Source organism: Dermacentor albipictus, chromosome 6 (genome assembly GCF_038994185.2).
Source record: "Dermacentor albipictus isolate Rhodes 1998 colony chromosome 6, USDA_Dalb.pri_finalv2, whole genome shotgun sequence".
Taxonomy (NCBI): domain Eukaryota; kingdom Metazoa; phylum Arthropoda; class Arachnida; order Ixodida; family Ixodidae; genus Dermacentor; species Dermacentor albipictus.
Genome location: NC_091826.1, coordinates 35,465,914 through 35,488,066, shown reverse-complemented (window position 1 = coordinate 35,488,066; position 22,153 = coordinate 35,465,914). Strand labels below are relative to the sequence as shown.

Genomic DNA, 22,153 nt, shown 5'->3' with positions numbered 1-22,153 from the left:
GGAGGGTACAACACTTGAAGAAATGAAGAATTAGTAGGCGTACAGCAAACAAGCGATGACGGAGAACACACAATAATGATGCATCGGGTGTTATGTGACATCGGTTTGCGTACTCACGGTGTTATGGAGATCAACGGCATAAAAACGTACCTTCAAGCGTACTCCCTCAACCTCCGCCGCATTCATTCTGATAATCAACGCCTAAACAAAATGAGGCACTATTTTTTGCCAAGAGTAGACCTCTTTACAGCAAGTCAATGTAATGACTCGCAGACGAAACCAGCATGCTTTCGAAAATGTTTTACCGGTTTTACCGCCGCAGTATTCGAACGCCAACGGCCAGGAAGCACATCGATACCAATAGGCTGTCGGTGGTTAATCAAGTACAAAAACCTTGACGCTATGACTGAAAAACAGCTTGAACAATCAAATTTTGAAAAATCAACTGCCTATTTGCCTGAGGTAACAAAACATCCTTAGATGCCTCGATTGTTTATGTCAATGGTTTGTGTAAAGTAAAAAATTCAGCATGTTTAGCGCCCCTAGCAGAGAAAGCACAAATTAAAGTATTCGACCAAATTACAGTAGCTCCACTTGCGCGCTTACGCTGAAACGCGCCTCGATTGATTTTTCGCCCTCTGTGGCCATTTGTGGAACTTGAGAGTGTACGGGGCCTGGTGCAATGCACGTCTTGAAATGGGCAGAAAGGCGCACTCATATCACCTGTTGAAATACGCCCCCCTCAAAATTTGTGCTTTCTTGCTTGTTGAAGTTTGTATGAATTTGGTGACGCAGGTAGCTTCATTGCTTCTTAATCTGTTCAGTCAAAAGTAGTGAGTTACGACCGCCAGATAATTGTGCAGTTGTTTTCGTGCGACTGCGCTTGCCGACGGGCTTGGCATCCGACAATAGGATCAGCACTCTACACCTAAAGCTTTCGTCGGCCTCCTAAGATATGTTCTGTGCAGGGATGCCATTTCGACAACCGTACGGCTGGCCTTTTCCTGCATCGCTTTCCACGCTGAAAGCTCGAAACGCCCATCAAGTCGAATGGCGGGGCATTTGAATATATAGCTCCAAAGGAAGAACAACAAAACAAATTTCGCGCCTTCGAGAACAAAATGACGTCACTTCTGCTTTTAACGGACATGGCGTCACATTATTTTTTTTCCCCGCCGGAAGTGCTCCCACCACATACAGATGGCGCTAAGCCCCATGAACCGGCGATGGAGCGCCATGTTTTGAACGTATGGGCTCCTATGGAAGCTTCGCTACCAGGCATATTTACCTTGCCCCGCACGCCGTATGCGGCTGATGCGAGGAGGAACGTGCCAGCGTGTGATACGAGAAGGATGGTACGTGGCAACATAGAAGCGTAAGATACGAGACCTCGCCTCCAATGACAGCGGTGGATAGTCGCAAGTTTACGTGGTTATATCCATGTTAGTGAGTAAGGTCTCCGACACTACTCTGAAAACAATGCTTTGTGTTTTCTATATGTTATCGTCTTGGTGAAATTGTGCCGTGATTTTGGCTGAGTGTTCGTATCGTCTGCTGTTGAAATATACCTTTTCTAAACACACACGAAACAGCGACAACCGCGAATGAAGTACGCTCGTTCCGCTCAAAATTTTCGCTCCGCTCAAAATTTTCGTTGTTCATTCACGGTTTGCTCTTCCTGTCAGACACAGATATTTTCAATCACAATGCAAATGATAAACGCGTGCTTTCACCAAGCTAGGGTGGCTAGAATTGGGAGGTGTGAAGACTACATTATTCTAGTACACTATAGTGAAGACCGCGGCGCCGCCGCCATTGCCTAGGGAGGCCCCGCTGCGCGTTCCTCCCACTGGGGGAAAATTTGGCGCTTCCGTCGGGGGCGCCGTGAGCTTGTCAGTAGACACGGTGCAGTGCAAAGTAACTCTCGTGGTCGGTGTAGTGCAGCTGTGTTTTTCGCACGTTTCCTAAGTTTTTCTTCAAAGTAGGTGGTGTGAGCTGCTGTCGCTATCCCTTGACACCCTGTGAACATGTTACAACGACATGGAAGGTCGACAGCAGTGCCTTGACATTGAAAGTTGCACCCTTGAAGTTGACATATTCACACATATATTCTAGTGGATTTGAAAAGGTGCTGGTAAATCTGGCCTTCAATATTTTCAACAGTGCAGTTGTGCACGCCATGGACTTACACAAAGAAAAAATTGAGCAACAGTACTCAAATCTGGAGCCAACAAGGGTGTTCATTGACGTGATGGCTCAAGCAATTGAAGCCATGACATCACGGTTTCCAGCTGAAGCTTTGAGGTATGCCCACAGCAACTGTGCTTATTTTCGTGTGCCGGTGGTAAATGCTTTTCGTGTTTCAGACGTGCCAGTGCTCAAGAAACTGCACCTAACAGCATGCTAGCATTTCTGGATCAGTGGTAGGCCCATGCAAAAGGGAACGGATTCTTAAGCAAGGGCACATCAGAAGGTCTGCGTGTGACCATACATTCCACTAAAGACCTCTTGACGTATCTAACTGAGAAGGTTGGGTTCAGGTTCTTGATGACTTCCCGCCTCAGTCAGGACTGCTTGGAGCGTTCATTTGGTATTGTGAGACAGTCCAGCGGAGCCAATGATCACACCACTCCTGCGCAGTTCATCATTATAATGAAGCATGCAAGCTTATGCATTTCAGCCTGGGGGTGCATGGGGACATGGGGGGGGGGGGGGGGGCTTATGTATCCCTCAGTCTGTCTATACAACCTCATTCAGACACTCGACGAGGACAGAACTTCACTCGTGCCTTTAGCCCTACGCGAGTGCACGCAAAAGTTTCTTGCTTCTAGCAGCCAATGTGCCACAGATTGGCTGCAGGAAGCATTCCGCTGATCTAACAGGATCGGTGTCTAGGTTTTATATTGTATAACACGTATTCACTTTCTCCTCAAAGGCTTAAATCAGTGACATGTCATCCACAACAAAGCCAAGAAGGTTAAGCCCTGTGTTTTGTAAAAATGTGATGTTATGCAATAACTGTGTTATTTCCAATAAATATGTATTAAATCGCAAGCGCTTTGTACTTTCTAGAATTTCTTCACCAAAATGCTGATATATTGCATGAACTTCCTCCATTTAAAGCAATGTTACAATCCCAGATATGTGACTTATGTGCGGGCGACACATTCAAGGTTATTCCAATGCGTTGGCCTTGCGCGGCGACTCCTATGAACTATGCCTTCGGCAAGGAATAAGCGCGCTAATCTCGACAAGAGGTGGTCGCAAAAACCGTTGCTGTGTCGGCTGCGTAGTCCATGCTCGCTGTTTCCATGTGGAATGAGAGCAGCGAAACATTAAATTGTCTCTGCATCTACAATGTAGAGAAAGAAGTCCGGTCAGATTCTGACGCATTCAAACGCTATAACTAAGCGCTACCAAATCATTTTCCCACCCGGAGGTATGCAGATGCCGCGAGAAACTACGGCGCCCTCAACGGCGCCCAGTACCCCCTCCGCGCGCTAGGAGAAAAGTGTGGCGGAAATGACGTATAGGTTCTCATTTTTTTGGTGCTTTTTTTATTTTTTTTTGCTCCATGGCCACGCTTTTTGGGCCACAATGGCGGCGTTGCTCTGATTTTTTGAGCGCTCACACGTGTTGCTCTGGTAGGTTTCGTGCCGTGGCAAAGGCGCTGTTTGGGCGGTTTTGCGTTAGTCACCGTGTCTTGTTGCGCTGTGTTACCTGCACCGTGCTCTGCCGGATGATGCGCGAGCGCAAGCGCTTCGCGCGCGAAACCACGCGCAGCGCGGCGTGGTTTCGCGAAAGATGTAAACAAGAGAGGAGGGTGACACAAAAGGCGGAGCATCGCCATGAGCAACGCCAATTTCCGGCTTCACTTTTGCTTCACAAAGAGAGACGTCAGGGCCTCCCCTTAGTTTCCTTCCTCCGTGAGCCACCCTAACCAAGCTACAGAAACACAAAAGTTTGAGACTGGTTGCCAGAATCTCCTGGCATATCTCTGATTTTGTCTCACCGTTATGTTTTATGAACTGCAGCAAGCGTTGGCGTGCGTCTGCGCGGTCCGAGTGGGACAGAAAAGACGGGGGAAGTTGTTTCGTACAAGAGTTATAAGCGCATATCACTTTTATGTACCTCACAAGTGCGTTTGGGCAACTTCGTTTTTGCAGCGACCCGACAACGAAAACTACCGAAATACACGTTTTATCCCCACTTGTGTAAAACGCCCGTGTGCTTCCTGCGAAGCGGACGAGCGTGGTTTGGTGTTACACGCTTCCTGCATGCACTCTATTCAAGCACATATTCACGACTCAGCAAAGGTGGTGTTCTCTTTCTGTCTGCCCGGTGTCTCCCTCGACGAAGCCTCATCTGGCCGTCTGGCACAGAAACTACGGCCCTGCGCCCGCAATCTTCATACGTCACAAGGCTCTCGCGCGAGAGTACGTGAGTCTCGCGGAGCTAGGTCAAGTTTCGGCGACGAACGCGAGCGAAACTCGGTCAGAGAGCTCTAACGCGAGAGCACGTCAGTTTCTCTCAGACTGGGTGCCAGACCAGCGCCCAACTGATGAACGTAGATGCCATTCTCTTGTCGTACGTAGTGGGTTACCTGCGAACTAGGGGGGGGGGGGGAAGCGAACTTCTCCTCAAGCCTACTGCGAATGCTACAAAACCGAACTTCATTACGTCTTGGCCGCTCTGAACTGCAGGCAAAATAGCGTGTAAAAAAGGAGGGCATTGCTGAAGCATGCTTCCCCCCGTGACACTTGTAACTGCGGAAATGACAGTTTCGTAAAAGGAAAGCTATTCTTTCATCGTACGAACTGAGTGACAAAGTTGATCAAAGTTCTCCACGAAGCTACTTTGAATGCTACAAAGCCGACCTTCTCCGAGTAAGGGCCACTACGAACTACAGGCACAACGGCCTCTAAAAACGAAGGCGTTGCTGAATCATGCTTATCCCCGTTACAGTTCTAATTCATGGAATAACAGTTTTAATGAATGCCTCAAAGTGAGCTACGCCTGCATGCGCGGACGCCTATCTTTTGTGGCATCAAAAGTGCAATGCACAAGCAATCACCAGTGAAGGTGCAAGTGCCGTTGTCGTAGCACCAATAAAAGAAGTCTATTTGAAAGCTGCTACGTCGCTTAAACACGTCAACTTCTTGGTAAGTGAGCCGCTATGTATGAAAACCGTTCCTGTTGTATTTCAACACACTTCTTTTTAAACGAACAAATAAATAAACGCAGTAACGAACACCGCATGTTGTTTTTGTAGGAATGTAGCTATACGTATACATGTGTGAATAAGAACTCTTAACTCGAAAGTATTTTATGCCGGGGTTCACCATCAAATTCCTGTAATGGATGTGGTGTCGGCGCTATCGCGTAAATTATGCTCTCTCTTTACAGGGATTGCGCCACCATAGGAACGGCGAAGAGAAGCGCTGCATCATGACGCTATCGAGCACAGACTGCGAGCGCTTCGGTAGTCTCAGCGCAAAGGAGGTTTCATCGCGGTGTAGCTTAGTGTAGGTGGTGTAGGTCTTCTGCCGAGGTGACGGCACAATTTCCGCACAAGGTTTGTCTTTCACGTTCGATTAGCTCGTGAAGCCTCGTCTTCTATGGAGTGCAGCTTCAACGTGCAACAGCAGTGCTTACAAGTCGCCATACAGCTTTGCTTGCGATGGCACCAACTAAGAAAACTGCTGCACTAAGTGACGCAGAAAGACAACGACGTCGTCGGACGAATTTCGCTTTGGTCTGGCAAGAGAGACGCCAGCGCGAAGTAGAACGCCTCCACGTGTTCGCGGCGCACGCCGTGAACTCTGTCACTAGCATTCCTAAATATGGGCGCGTCGCAACTCGGCTGGCTGCCAAGGACACTACGGAGACGGATCCAAAATATGCTTGTATAACCTTCACCGAAGCGACTCGGCAGCAGGACGTCGCGCGCCGATCAAGCCTGCAACACGGCCGCCAACCCGCAAATCGTGCGTCTTTCGCTGCAGCAAACCGCGAGTTCTCGAAGCAAACATGCAACAGTTTCTGTGATGACACGTTTCACGTTGGTGTTCTACCGGCTCCTTTGAAATAGGGATCAACTACATCTTTCTTTTTTTACTTGCATTACGCGAGTTTCCATTGGTTGCAACAACCACTGCTGTGGCCCAACAGCAACAGAAAGATCATGCACATATATGTCTGCGAGCTGTACATTCCATCCATTTCGTCCGCTCCCTCTTATAATGTGTAACCAGTGTGTGATGTACTGTTGGGCCTTCACTGACCCTGCTGTGCTGACACAATGCCGCCAAGCTGCCACCTTTGGTAACATTTCACCTCTTGATGTTTTCACTTGAAGGATTAGACTGCAGTTCACACCTTATATGTATAGCTCGATAATGAAAACGGAAAAAGATGCAAAGATTTTATCTGCAGAAAGGCAGATAGAACAGCCTGGGCGTATGCACCCTAAAGTGCTACTCTGAGCTGGGTTAGGGAAAGAATGCTGCAGAAGAGCAGTGGAGGACAGTGATAATGATTAGACCGCTAGAATGCTGGTCATTAAAACAGCAGCATACTCAAGTTACGGTCTTGAGTCCAGTGCTGTGTTGTTCAGTCCGGTGACTATTGTTACTGTAGCCCATCTTGGGACCAAGGACCTAGAGTAAAGTCCTACTTTACACTGGGAATTGACGAACACAAATTCTTGCATTATGTTCTTTCAAGTTCAGTACATAGCCACATCTAGAATCAAGGTACAAAACCTCGTTGCTCACTGTGTTTTCTAAACACATTTCAAGCACTTGCTAGCCTGAAAATTCAGACTCTCAAACTCATCTTAGAGGGAACGTACAATACTCATTTCACCAAATTTCTTTACAGCACAACAGAATATGGCTTTAGTGCAACTAAGACTTTTTGTGTCCCTGTCTTGCAAGGCCCAATACTAAAGCGACAATTACTACATTTTTGGAGTCCTTATGCGTACATGCCCAGCACTCTACAAGACATATAAACAACTTTTCGCAACAGTGCTCTTGAGCAACAGCTCCTGCTGCTACATATGTAACTACTACTCGTAGCTTACACTGTATGATTAAAGCATGCATAAAATAAAAACTGTTTTGATTACTACTTGGGAAATTAAAAACAGCAACAGACCTGCTAAGATCGTGCCTGGTACATGTATGTACAAACATCATGCACACAACAGCAGGCAATATACAATACGGATGATTGCAAGGGAACCCAAACCAGGTGAATTTTGAACAAATTTATTCTTTCTGCAAAAGCCTGACTGTAAACGCATTCATAAATCAAGAGAAAAATCAGCATCATTCCACTGAAAAAGTTTCATATCCATAGCTATAACTGTGTATGCTTTCCATCTTATTCACACAGAAAGGGTGGGGCTCTGTCCCTATTTCATGGCCACTCCGTATATGTAATACAGAAAATATGCACAGTTATAAGAATGCACATAAATGTTTTCAGTTCGAATGTTTACAAAAACCAATTATGGCATCTAATTGGAAACAATTTTTACGCTATCAACATCAAACTGCCTTTCGATTCAAGATATAAATTTAACTTACAGATAAACCAGAGGTAATGTGCAGAACTTTTCATTCAAACCATTCTAATGACGTTGCATTTAATATGACACAGATGTGAACACATGAGCAGAAATTCATGTCCTCCACAAATGCAATTACAAGCACTTTCTTATTTCAAACCAGTGGCAGTGGCTTCTGTATTCATTCTGATATCAAACAGCGATGCAAAACGATGTAGAAAATGATGGCACTCCTCTCATGGCATTATTTGAAACCTCTAGGTCATGACAAAAATAAATATTATACATAAGTAGTGCATACAAAGCTAGTACGTAATAAAACACCCCTTCTTAATGACTACAATGGTAGACCATATCTAAATATAATCATAATAAGGCAGTCTTGTAGATATCTCAGTATGTATACTCGATAGCTGTGTCAGACGAATAGTATGCAGTTCCTCGTCAGTTAACCACAAAAGGCAGTGTCAACTTGAGATGGAATTAGAACTGGAGATTTGCTTCACTTATAGCGATATAGTATTAAACTAGTTAGTGTTTTTAAGCTAAACTCAGCTTTCAGGAAAGTAAGCTTCACTTATAAGGCACTCCAATAACCAACAACATATTTACATGCTATGTCAGGCGGAAATCCTTTTTAGCCTAAGCATTTCCTAGCTTTCTGGCGTAGTTCCAGACAATATAACACCCCTTCCAAGGCACAGCTGGATTTATAAAATTTTTCTGTACATTTTACATTTGTACAAATTGAAACTTCTGCAAATTTATACTTAGTGGTTGCAGGTTTTTACTCGTGCAGAACACGTTGCTTTTCGGGAATGCAGTGTTACATGTGCCTCGTAAGCTCTGGCTAACACTGTTAATTGTTTTAACATGCTCCCTGTTTCTTTCTTTCTTGTTTAGAAATGCAAACAAATTTTTTTTTATTTTGAATCTTGGTAAAAATACATAATCATAAAGCACAGTTAATGCAATGGGCTGCCAAAATATTGAGTCTACAAATCTCTTGCATGAGTGACAATGTAATACCGGCCAGAAAGTCTCTCTCCCGATGTTTTTTTCTTTTTTTTTTAGTTTTGAAACTTGGTAAAATCGACACTATTATGAAGCAGCATTTACGAATCACCAAAGAAATACATAGTATTGATGCTGAGGCATCTTCAGTGAACATAATCGACATGCATTCTTGCTTAATTTTTCATTTTCACCAAACTGCTTGCCATGTTATTCCTCTGCTCTCTACGCCAACAGAAAACAAGAATTCTATATATTATTGCTATAACTTCAATGGCATGAAGCCACAGACTTCCTACTACGAATTTCATATATGTGAGTCATACTAATAGGAAATACCATGTTGGCGAACGAAAATATGATGCAGCAACACGAAGCAAGAAACAACCTGATTTTACTATAACTTTGTTCCACTTTTCTTTCAATGCGATATAGAGCTGTCACCTGTTATCAATGTGTGAAATTGATAGAGCAGGGCCTATATGCTCGAAGACCTAAGGAGTCGGCATAATTGTAATTGAAGATTTGAACTTGTACATTAAGAAAAGTTATTCATAAGATTGCACAGGCGAACCAAGCACACCCAAACCATGGATTGAGTTAATGCGGCTGATGCATTTTGGAATAAATAGTGGCAGCAAATGCCAGACACGCAAATTGTGCTCTCAGTTGGCAGGGCATGAGTTGGGGAGCACGTTGTGCAGGGAAGCCATGTCAATCCAGTCGATGCGCTTGTCATTGATGGCTAGGTTACGGAGACAGCCAACAAAGTTGTCTCGGCCAAACAGAGCGCCATTGCTGCTGTGCTCTGAAGAAGAAAAAAAAATGGGAAAGAAAAATTATACTTTAAAAGTGGTACAGATAAAGCATGCACTCTTGTCCCCACTAGTATTAGGTATTGTCATGTGGTACTGACAATACCTAATACTAGTTGGGACGAGTTCACGTGTCAGGATGATGACCACATTTTTCTACAATCTTTATAAAGTAGAGGGTTAGAATAGAAGTGTGTCACATTTCTGCACTTGCTTGGATTTCCTGTCCAGATAGCAAGGATTCTACTACTTTTTGACTGGTATGTATAATGTGTAACAACTTGCAGATCATTTCTTTCATACTGTGAAGAAAATGCAAACTGCTGCACTGTAAAGCTTTAAAGGCCCAAGACTCACTGTCACATTAAAATGTTAACATGAGCTAAAGGCCGTTCAAGCTACCTCTCTGAATATTTCCTTAGCCTTCTTTCATGTAGTACATGGAAAGTAAAGAAGAAAGCAAGGAAAGATTAAAGAAAGCATATCTGTAGCCTTGTAATGTGAGCTCTCTTCACCACATCTCCCCGGAAAACTTCATGCTGCATGACACAACCATTCATGGCATGCACAACATGTCATTCAGGACAGAAAGCCCTCCCAGGCTAACCATCTGTCGTTAAAAAATTCAAGGATGCAACAGTGGTTTTGAGTTAATGAGCAAATCTGTAAACCTCATTCAGAATACTAAACACTTGAGAAACTGAAAAAAAAAGAAATACAGAGGAGTAAAAAGAGCCGTGAAAATCGAAATAAATAACACACACTATTTTCAGAATGCTCAATGCAGTCGACTTCTGCTAATTCAACCCTGATGGAACCGAGGAAAATGGTTGAATTATCCAGGAGGTCGAATTAAACGAGAGGTACAAAACAACAACAAAACACACTGCCTGATTGATTTGGCAATGTTCCTCCGATTCTTACGCATTCCCAAATCAAACGTGCACCCATTTTTTATGGGTTAGAAGTAGACAACTAACCTAAAAGTGATACTAGAGGTTCTAGACACAGTAGAAATCGAACATGCACCTAATTTTCAGCAAGAAAACCATATCATTCCTCCAATGCTGGCAAAAAGAGAAAAGATGAAAGTAGTGAGCTTTACCTTCATGACCCTTTCTTCCCCTTTATTACTGTCTATAAACAACCTCAACATACCTTTTGTAAGGTTCACAGTGTGTTTAATATTCTGCATTTTTCAAATGACTTCGCAACAATCACAAACGGGATGATGCTTAGACTAACCACTTTGCTAGTTCACCCTGTGATGATTGGGATTCTCCAGAACATCAAGAACATGTGACAGACTTGTTCCTGCTAGCTTAAAATGTGACAACTTATTGTTTGAATGCGTGTTTGTATTCAGACTCAAAACGGCGCATTGTAGTTGTGCTATGCATGAACTCCATGGTCACCATCTTGCAGTGATAATGGTGATGACGTTCGTTAAGGCTGGCTCTGACCGTAGGCCATTGCGAACACCGCAAGTGTGGTTTTGGTTTTGCATCAGAGTGCCCCACCCAAGCAATTTCCAGACAAATTTTCTTAGTAAAAAAATTAAGTGTGCATTAGAATCGGGTAAATACTGCAATGATTCATTGGGAGTGACCGCTTTCAGGTTAAAATTTTCTTGGGGTAGGCCGAAAAATAGTCATTTTTGATGGGAGACAATGTGTGTTCATCACATTCACTGTACCCAAAGCTCCACCAAGACCCGACCCTGCCGCTCTTGGAGTCATCACTGGAGTCGGGCACATGCGTGATGACACCCCAGGTTCAAGTTATCCAGCAAAGGCTCATTTTGGGATCGAAATAACGAAAATTTGGTCTGACAGAAATGTACGGGTGCCAGCTGAGACTTTTGGTTAAGATCGAATTAACGAAAAAGCAAAATTATCCAGAGTCATACTAATAGAAGCCCATTGTATATATTGAATATTTGAGCTAACTGCTATGGGTTTTGTGTGCAGCTGCACAACTTCAAAAATCATGAGTGAAGCTAGTTTTAAAGTGCCGGCAGGTACCTCATCTGTTCTCAGATTTCTTGGACCATATGGGTCCTAAAGCTCACAACAGGCCCCATGTTTCATAATCGGGACATGCCGGTAGGCCAGTAACATGGGAGTCTGTTGTTAATCAGTCACTCTAAAGCACAACAAAGGAAAAACTAGAAACTACTGTGCGCACAAACTTGAGCCATTGATTGCCGCTAAAAGAAAGAATAGTGTTTTAGAAATGCATAGTAAGCAAAACTATATAACGAAGCGTCTCGACCGCAGCCTTTCTTTTCATATTTCATTCAATTGAGCCTGCCCTATTGAGCCCCTCCCTTTTAGTAGACGATAAGCAATTATGGCAACGACGCACTAAATGGAAGTTTCAAGTTGGTTTCTTTTGTAGATAGCACATCAACCCACTAAACCCCACAGATTGGGGCCCCGAGAGACAACTCTTTGAAGCGCAGTTTCAAAACTGGTGCAATCAAAAAACGCTCGGGTCCGGTTTAGCTTACCTGGCAGGCCACCAATGTACAAAGGACTCTCGGTGTGCGGTTCCGAGGGAGTGGACGGCGCCAGACCGTACGCAACTTGATGCCGGTCGATGCGCAGTGAGATCTCATTGCGCGAAAAATGCGCACGCAGCAGGTGCCACTGTCCGTCACACATGGCAAAGCGCGAGCCAAACATCTTACGGGCACGGAAGGGGCCCGTGCCATTCTGGCCCAAGTCCACGGACACAATCACTTCACCTTCGTGAAGCTCCATGGCCAGCGAAGGTGCCCCTGCAGATTAGTGTAGTGTGATCAAGTGCTGCTTTTCTTTTCCTTCAAAGAATGTGCCACAAGAAAAAATGATATGAAGAAGTAGATGAAAACTATGCAGCAGTGCATGATGTTGCAGACAGTACTGCAAGAACATCTTTGCAAAGATATAATAAACTGCACAATTCATGCTATTGGTTGCTATTCATGCTATGGTATCTGCTATTGGTTGGAGATTCTGTAGGTTTGTAGATGTTAAATGAGCAGATGATTGAGGCACGTACGTCAAAGACATAGAAAGCAAAGTACAAGAAAGCACTTTATACATGACAAAACTGGTTTATGCAAAGAAGACAAGAACTTTAGAGTCATAATCTTCCACAACTGAAATTCACCACAGTAAACTCCAACTGGATAGTTAACGTTGTTGTCCATCATCTAAGAGCTGTGCTTGTCTAGGACATCAGACATGGCTTTTCTAAGCGCCTTCAGCCTGATGTTGCATGTTCAAGGAGAGCATTGTGCACGGGGACCATATTAACATGTGCATCCCCACCTTCAGTTTCAAAATACAGATCTATATGGCAGGTCTTATGACTTCACTCACCATCTGGATTTTCGGCCAAGCTCATCAGGACACCATTCAGTCTCCATGTTCGGAATTCTAGCTGTAGTTCCAGCTTATTGTCCACATTGAACTGCTCGTCTGCACCAGAGAACAAGCACAGACCTCAGTGCAACATTACCAAAACTCTCTTTGATACAAACAAGAGGGGAATGTAAATATTTCATCTCATGAGAAGTGCATCTTAAGTGAAGTTCACTAAATCAGCACAAACTGGACAAAGTATGAGAGAACAAAGCTCATTCTTAAGGAACTCTAATTTGTTTTACTCTTGAGCACCACTTGTAAAGCCACATCTGTTTTCCCTGTCACATCAGCCCTTTTCCAGTAAAGCATATATAATGGTATACTATAAAGAAAAGTGAGTAACTTGAAGCCTCGATCTTCCCGTGAACTTTTTTACGTCTTGTTTGTTTTTGCTAAAGAGAAGCATAGAATCCTGGAAGACTTCAATAATGACAGTACCAGTAAACAAATACAGTAAAACCTCATTAAACCATCTCCACTTAAACAGTAGTTTCGTTTTAAAAGTAGTAAAGTCAAATCCCCGAATCAGTGGCGATTGAACATAATGTTTGGTATCCGCATAAACCGTACCAGTTTATTGCGTACGTATCGGTTAACACGTAGTGTTTCCACTTTTTGCCACGCAAACACGGCAGTGCGTCGTCTCCATCGGGTGGCCCGGCCCCGGCAGAACATGCCTCAGAAATCATAACGGCCTCCAAGCACCCTGTGCGTTTGCGCGTGAAGCCACATCAACATCATTTCAGCGCCATGCTAGAGATCATTATGGTGTCGTGCAAACAAGGACTCGTGTCATACCATAGCTCGGATAAAAAGAGACATCAGGTGCTCAGCATAGAAGAAAAATTAGACATCGTTCATGCTGTCGAACTTGACACGAAGAAGTCGGTGCTGGCATGCGACAGAGATCTACTGCTGAATACAATGTGTAGCATTTGTAATGCAAAGAAGTTCCTCGGCAGCGCTGCTGCGACTGCAAAGAGATGTCATCTACAAGGCTCGACTTTTCCCCATCGTTGCCTATGTTGTTGCCGAAGTGTCGACTAGCGACAGTGATGAGGACGACAAGGAAAGCGACAGCATGGGCGATTCAGGCCCAACAGTGGCAGAAGCTGTGCGTTACGTCAGCCTCATGAATGCAATCATCGTGATGAGAACAGCACCCTGCAATGAAAAAGGCGCCCCCGGGACTTCTGCAGTGCTACCACCAGCACGCATGGAGAACATGCAACGTCAATGAGGAATCTGCCATGCGGGTGTTTGCCGAGAAGAGGGGGCTGGCGAAAACCTGGCTCGCAGCTTCAGTAAGTTTGAGGCCGCCGTCGTCGCTGCTAGGCCGCCGCGGCACCAAACGAAAGTAATGCTTTTGTCGCGCGAAGTAAATAAATACTGCACGTTTTTTCCCTTTTCATCACACTCTCTCTGAGTTCCGTTTTTAACAGGTAAGTGGACAATCTCGTGCTATTTCAGTTAAGCCATACTATCGTTTACTACGTGCTTTTTCTGAGCTCCAGCCAACTACGATTTAACAAGGTGTCACTGTATTGTGTACAAATTTAGTGCAACTGACCTTCATTTAGTATGCTTTATATCAAGCACCAGTGCACCAGCATAATAATTAGAGCTCTGGTGGACACACAGTATGTATAAATTTATAGCAACTGACTCCATCTGGCTTGTACACATTAGCGCAATAGCGTACACTAGCTGCCAAGTGACAAGACTTTACAAATGTCATGTACGGACCAAGGAGAGGAAGCTCAAACGAAAAGCACCCGTAATGTGAATAGTGCGTCACGCAAATCTCTAAAATGGGAGGTGCTCAAATGCAGAATCTGCAGGGCATTCTGTGAAACCAGTAAAGAACCACCGCCCCCTCCCCCATTTTGATGTTGGAGTACTGATCTCAGTGTATCTGAAAAAGGCCATGAGTACAAGACCCTACTCTGACCTCACTAACTTACACGACAAGTGTCTTGCTCCTCATAGTGGTCTCTGGTAGCAAAAATAAGGGCAACGCCATTGCCTGGTATACGTGCAACTGGGAATGGAAAACTGACCTAACGGGAAGGACAATAAAGGTACACAACACTGAGCTTGCAACTTTTTATGACAGCCACAAGGTTTCGTGCAAGAATTATTGGAGGGAACTCGGGCATTGTGATTGCTCCACTACCATGGGAGTTATGGTTAGTACATCGATTTGTCCAACCTTTGGACTTGTGGCTGCAAACGTTCTCGCAAGGCTATTTATTGCGCTTTATTTTTCTAATTTTTCAAGCACTCATAGTTCTCCAACTGAAGCAAAGCAATTAGTCTCTGTATATTCATTGCAGACCCTTGTAATTTTTGTGGGGATCAGGGTGCACCTCGTCATCTTTGTGACGGTGTTCGCCTAATCTGTCATCTCTACGCCTCTCCCTTTTGTTCTGCAACGGCTACCGGGGTGGGTGGCAGAGGTCCCAAACTGGATTCCGGTAGAGGCGCTCAGCGCCATAATTACACGGCCAATAAGAACCAAAAAGATCGCATAATTAAGTACCCTATGAAGATTGCCTTTTTGACAAAGTATTTCTTGACATACCATAAACAGCATAGGCATCTCCCTGGAAGAATGCTCCAGGCTCTATGTTGGCAAAGCACTGTCCAACACCATTCGACTCTCCGCTGGCCAAGTCCACATATCTGTCGTTGACATTGAAGTTCCGGATGCAACCCTTGAAGCTCTCTTTTACCTGCAAGCACACAGTAGTACTCAGCTTATACCCACATCACACACCCACAAAATTTTTTTTTTAATTAACTGAACTGCCTAATGGTTCGAAGATTAATGCCATTTGCACAATGTTGGTACAATGAACATGGATGTAACGAATTATCAGATATAATAAAGTAAAATATAGCCTTTCTCACCCATATCAGCATGTAGTATATTAAATGCTTACAACGAATATCCAATATAACGAACATATTTTCATGCCTTGGGCGACTTCGTTACGGGGTTCGACTTAGTGCTAATGAAAACTACCCACTAAATTTAGCCTGTTTGATAAATTTGCTGGCATTTTATAATACTGTCTGTGTTCCCACTCGCTGAATGAATTTGTGCTTCGTTGAGTAGCATCACATAATTTCATACCTGCCAACCTGAGAACCTTAAGTTTGTAAAAATCCCGTAAACTCGACAATACAGGTGAACAATACCCCACATATTTTTTTTAGTTTGTCCTGGCCGTAGTACCTTTTGTGGGCTAAACACATCCTTTATTAACAATAATTTACCTTTAGGAACCAACACACCAACAACAGCAAACTTACCACATCGGATGTTAACAAGTAGCACATTGTTTTCAGATCAGTTACTTTTTCAGCAATTTTACTGTTGCCGGTCTCACCTGCTTAAGGAACATTACTCAATAAACTAGCTCGTACCAAGTACCCTGTGGCTTATAAGGCACCTTGTGGTGTCACAAGTGTGAAAGAAGGTGATGTCATAATTTGTTTCTTGCATGCATTTTACACAATTTCGTGCCGCTCCATGTTTCGACATATTTTTGTGAACATAAATTATTTTCCGTAAGACGTGGTGCAGTATTCGTGAAATCGTAGAAGGAGCCCAATTTCTTGAACATCACGAAAAATTCGCGAGAGCTTCCAGGTGTGTAAGCTACACGCACAGGACAGTCTTCAGTGCAAACTTCAGAGTAATGAAGTAACAGTTACAAGCAATGTGAGCCTGTAAGCTATCCAATGTCTAGCGACAATTTTTGAAATCAAAATTACGATCAGTCCCACTTTAGCTCTCGTTCTCCAAACATATTCATGACTCTGTTTACACTCCATGACCAAAACCATGGGCAGGACTGCAGTACGATTAGTCACATACTTAGTGCAAATCAAATTTTTTTTTATCAGAGCTGTGTTTTAGAATACATGCTGCCAACAGAGGCTTTGCACATACAATGTGAATGACTTCAACTGGTTCCGAATTTCCATGATGCGTACTTCCTATCACACTCAAGCTTTTCCTCCACATTCCACAGTTTTGTTGCACTATTTCCTCCAAGCTAACATTGCGTCCTCCTCCATGAATGAACACCTAGACTCGCCATCAAATTCAAGTGTCTACAGTGAATGCAGAAACAAAGTTGCAGGAATGAATAATTGCCGCAACTTGCGAATGAGGTGGCCACCACTATTCACAGAGACAATGCTGTGCTTATTAATTATGAAGTTAATAACCTCTCCAACTAAAGAACAAGTTGGTCCAAAACTACCAAACGATGATCGTCAAAGTCAAGTGATAACTAAGCTAACCAGAAGGGACACCTACTGGTTAGCTCTATGCTGGCTAACACTATTGGGTGTTCGAGTACTGTGACTTCGCAATGCCTCCAGTAACAGCCTATGTTACAAAGCACATAAAAGGCCCTTGACAGGACACATATCTCGCACTAGTAACATGATCAGAGAACCAAGTCATCACATTTGATTATACTGTCACTGGGATCAGCCCAGTTTACTCGACCAGACAGCCGCCCATACAAAGTGTGGGGGGGGGGGGGTATATTTTGGTATATTCTGTTATACCACAATACAACAAACTTAAATATAACATAATTCACGATGTATTGAAGTATCTAACTTTTTATGGCTTCTTATCCATAAAGCAACATGTATGTAGAACCTAAATCTAACTAAGTGTGTTTATAGACAATTTTAATAGAGTTAAACCTCTATAAAACAAAGTCAGTGAAATAGACAATTTGATTTGTTATATCGACATTTTGTTATATTGAAATAATGCCTTTTATGCAAATAAGTACAGTCACCGATAGATTTTTCTTACACCGAAGGGGGCCACAAAACTTTCCTATTTGGTAGCCGGAAAAAGAAAACTTGAATGAGAAAAAGAAAATTTATTTTGTCGAATCTGAGAGTCGTCCACGAAAGATATGTTTTCATGCCACGTCAACATCTCCACATAAGCGGCTCAGAGCAAAGCTAGCCACACTTTCCCCTCCACTCTGCCCCCGCGACTGACAATGTCACCCGCTGTAGGACGATGCTATATTATGAAAAGGCCTCTCGCTTCAACACATCTCTGGAACTCAAAATGGCGCAACCTCCAGTCATAAACACATGGAAATACAGGGCACACGATGACACGCCATCTCGGCATGCCCACTCTTTGCACATGCCGCAGATTACCTCTAAAACAGAGTGCGCTGGTGCTCTTGCAACTGCCATATGTATGTCATCGTTCAACACAACCTACAGCTGGTATCCAACAAGTGGCACCTGGTCCACTGTCTTTTGAACACACAAAGTTTTCCTTTTCCACATCAAGGCAAGCTGCAATTTCTCTGTCTTACTACGAATATCTGGGGAAGGGGTAGTCAAGAGTAGTGCATTTTGTATTTCTGCGAGTATATAGCATAAATGTCGAGGTGTGCGTTATAATCGAGGAGGTGTTAGAAGTGAGTAAGTACAGTAAAACCTCGTTAAACCGTACCCGCTTAAACAGTAGTTTCGTTTTAAAAGTAGTAAAGGCAAATCCCCGACTCAGTGGCCATTGAACATAGTGTGTTTTGTATCCGCATAAACCGTACCAGCTTATTGCGTACGTATTGGTTAACACGTAGTGTTTACACTTTTTGTCGCACAAACACAGCGATGCTTCGTCTCCATCGGGCGGCCCGGCAGAGCAACAAGCCTCAGAGATCTGAGCAACAGCCTCCAAGCGCCCTGTGTGCATTTGCGCATGAAGCCACATCAACATCAACATCATTTAGGCGCCGTCCCAGAGAGCGTTGTGGAGTCATGCAAACAAGGACTCGTGTCATACCGCAGCTCGGATAAAAAAGACGCCGGGTTCTCAGCATAGAAGAAAAATTTGACATTGTTTGTGCTGTCGAACATGACGTGAAGAAGTCGGCGCTGGCACGCGACATGGGTCTACTGTTGACAACGGTGTGTGTCATTTGGAATGTGAAGAAGCTGCTCAGCAGCACTGCTGCAAGCGCGAAGAGATGTTGGCCGCGAGGTTAGACTTTTTGCCATCGTTGCCTCTGTTTTGCCAAAGTGTCACCTAGCGACAGTGATAAGGATGACACAGAAAGCGACAGCGCGGGCGATTCAGGCCTGACAGTGGCAGAAGCTGTGCGTTAAGTGAGCCTCATGAATGCAATCATCGCGACAAGAACAGCACCCCGCAATGAAAAGGCGCCCTGCGACTTCTGCAACGTTAGCGCGTCTGCGCACAGAGAATATGCAACATTAACAAGGAATCTGCAATGCGAGTGTTTGCCAAAAAGAGGGGGCTGGTTGAAATGCTGGCTCACAGCTTTGGTAAGTTTGAAAAAAAAATTAAATTATGGGGTTTTACGTGCCAAAACCACTTTCTGATTATGAGGCACGCCGTAGTGGAGGACTCCGGAAATTTTGACCTCCTGAGGTTCTTTAACGTGCACCTAAATCTAAGTACACAGGTGTTTTCGCATTTCACCCCCATCGAAATGCGGCCGCCGTGGCCGGGATTCAATCCCGCAACCTCGTGCACAGCAGCCTAACACCATAGCCACTGAGCAACCACGGCGGGTTCGGTAAGTTTGAGGCCGCTGTCGTCGGTGCTAGGCCGCCGTGGCATCAAACAAAAATAACACTTTTGTTGCGCGAAGTAAATAAATGCTGCATGTTTTTTCCCCTTTCATCACACTCTCTCCTCCGTTTCTGACAGGTAAGTGGGCGATCTCATGCTATTTCGGTTAAGCAGTGCTATCGTTTACTACGTACTTCTTCTGAGCTCCGGCCAACTACGGTTTAACAAGGTTTCACTGTACAGTGCATGCGATGAAAAGAAATGTAGCAGTGTTCTGAATAATGACAGTGTCTGTCAGAACTTGAGTAAGGCGTTCGCCACACTCACGAGATCCTCAGGGACGGAGAGGCTTGACGCAATGCCGCCAACATATAGCGGGCTGCGGAAATGCATTCGCTTGTGCACCTGCAACATCAATGCCGCCTTGTCGTCCACGGACAGAGTCAGTCGGGAGCCTTGCTTTGAAAGGCCAACCTGCGAGAGCAACGGGCACACGAGTTTACAGATTTAGGGACCAAAAAACAAGAAACAAAGCAGCTATTCGTTATTATTAGTTTCATTTTACACGGCTCTTTGACAAGTGTTTCATTTCATCATGTAATTAGTAATGAAATATGTTTCAATCATGATTACTGAAGGTCTCACAACAATGATCTATTGAGCACCAAACTCTTAAGAAAACTGGCATGACAGTGCAAATATTATCACGCATCCTTGACTCGATCAGCCTTTGACACGAAGTGACCTGGTTGTGTCATTCTAGGCTGTGAATGAGATACCGAAAACATGCACAAACATTGGCCGATGTTATATATATTCTTTCTGGAGGGAAGAAATCAGCCACGTGATGACTAACTGGTCATCCATGCTAAACCTCAAGTCTCTACTTACACACATTCAGGACAAAACCGTACACAAATAAGAGATGCATGCCCGTATCTCAGATTTCTCTGTATTGGTAGGAGCATCCGAAATTAAAAATCGCAACCTGAACTGATGCCTCATTAATGTGAGCAAGGAGCTGCATTCAACTACTGGACCAATATTTAGATAATTAAAACACACATGTAATTCCGCTATACCACTGCACACCTTGTGAAACCAGATATTCTCATCTTGAATACTATTTCGTATTCGTTTGTTTGGTCACCATGCCATGACGTGCGTCGGAATTATCTCTACTTGCAGTAGTAACAAGGCAACTCTTCCTACATCGTTTTACTATGCGATTTTGACGACTTTTTCATAAAAGTCTTGCTTCCACAATTTGTGCTGAATCTGTCAAGTTGCAAGATTAACGATTTCGTGCCAGACTCACGTGATGCCAGTCGCCATCATTAAGGCCACCATGGCTGTGGAGCTTCTTTGGTGTCTTCTCTGTGATTTCAAGCAAGACTCGGCCTCCAGACAAGACAAGAGCAAAGTGCCGATTCAGGGAACCGGCTTGGGCCAGCAGCAGCACTCCGTTGGGGTAGTACGTCCGCAGCTCCAGGGTCACGTTAAAGCTGCACCATGACAGTGAAGCACAGTTTTTTGAAAAAGGAAATTGCACACTGAAAGTTAACCATCTCTCAAAACAACAAAGTAACAGATACAGTATTAGGGGCAACCTCCACCACTCGAAAGGCTGGCACCTCCGTCGGTGCAATGTGGTATGAGGGATCATGTGGACACAGCGACTACGTTGGCTGCTTCGGAAATATAAAAGCAAGCTGAAAACGAAAGTTTGAAGTCCCACTTGCGCTGCGGTTCTGATCAAGAGGAGATGTTTTCCCGCTTCGGGTGTCTGCTTGACAATGCTTGAAAGCACTATGAAAGGTAGTGACTGCCTTCGAAGGCATCCAACGTGGTAGGCTACTGCTTGGTGCCGCTGTGCTGGGTGTGCGCAATGCAGCTCGCTGCCAGCCTTCACACGTAGCCACAGGACAAGAAGCTGCATGAAGCTTGGGTCGCGAAACCTAAAACCGGCAGGCAGCCATTGACTACAACTCGGGTGTGCAGCAAGCACTTCTGCACAGAAGATTTCTGCTACAGTATCGGGGCTGTGATGTTCCGCGAGTAGCAGAAAGCACACACAGACGCTTGCCTGGGTCAGCGCAGGAATTTGCACGAGGAATGTCATGGTGTTCTATTCCAGGTCACATTGCAATGTGGAAAAAACGACGTGGCTCGTGGAGCGCTACGCAAAAACTAAATTATTGCTCGCCACGTATGCACTGTCAAGGTGTTTGCTTACGGCATCCACTTTGTCCCTGGCACAGCAGCACCTCCACAAAAGTAATGCACCAATTGAACATAGTCACAGGAAGACTCTCACGAACAAATATGAAAGAAAAGAATAAGGAAATGATAAATGACAAAAAGCTTCTCAACCTTTTTCACAAAGATAACCATCGCTAGCCGTGTACAGAAACTCTACATCTATGCATTAAACTCTCAGCTGTGTCGTTCTTTATCTAAGATGATAAGATGCTTTGTCACTAAACCTAAACATAGTTCTTATTTTGACACTGTGCCTCCTTATGAACTGCCCATGCACACTAATATTTTATCAACAGAACATAGCACTTCTCATCTCTCACATGCTTGGAGAAGTTAGCGTTAAAGTGTCAAGAGCTGCCCACATTTCCTTTCTTTTTTCTTTTTACCATGCACTGTAATGGACTGAAATTTTCATGAGAACATGAGGGTGTAAGGTTGGCATGTAGCAATGGCAGTGAAATATTGACAGAGG

At 44.2% G+C, this 22,153-nt stretch overlaps 1 protein-coding gene across 2 annotated transcripts in view; it reads right to left on the bottom strand.

Moving 5' to 3' along the window:
- Positions 1-7,258: 7,258 nt before the first annotated feature.
- LOC139060989 (laminin subunit alpha-1-like) overlaps positions 7,259-22,153 on the bottom strand; it is a 157,494-nt gene continuing 142,599 nt past the window's right edge. For both annotated transcript variants that reach the window (XM_070540359.1, XM_070540358.1), the window contains exons 58-63: positions 20,738-20,924; positions 19,747-19,893; positions 15,403-15,553; positions 12,774-12,872; positions 11,918-12,187; positions 7,259-9,398 (exon numbers count right to left, since the gene is read on the bottom strand). In XM_070540359.1, coding sequence (XP_070396460.1) covers positions 9,256-9,398; positions 11,918-12,187; positions 12,774-12,872; positions 15,403-15,553; positions 19,747-19,893; positions 20,738-20,924 — 997 coding nt within the window. In that variant the 3' untranslated portion in view covers positions 7,259-9,255. The remainder of the gene's footprint in view (positions 9,399-11,917; positions 12,188-12,773; positions 12,873-15,402; positions 15,554-19,746; positions 19,894-20,737; positions 20,925-22,153) is intronic.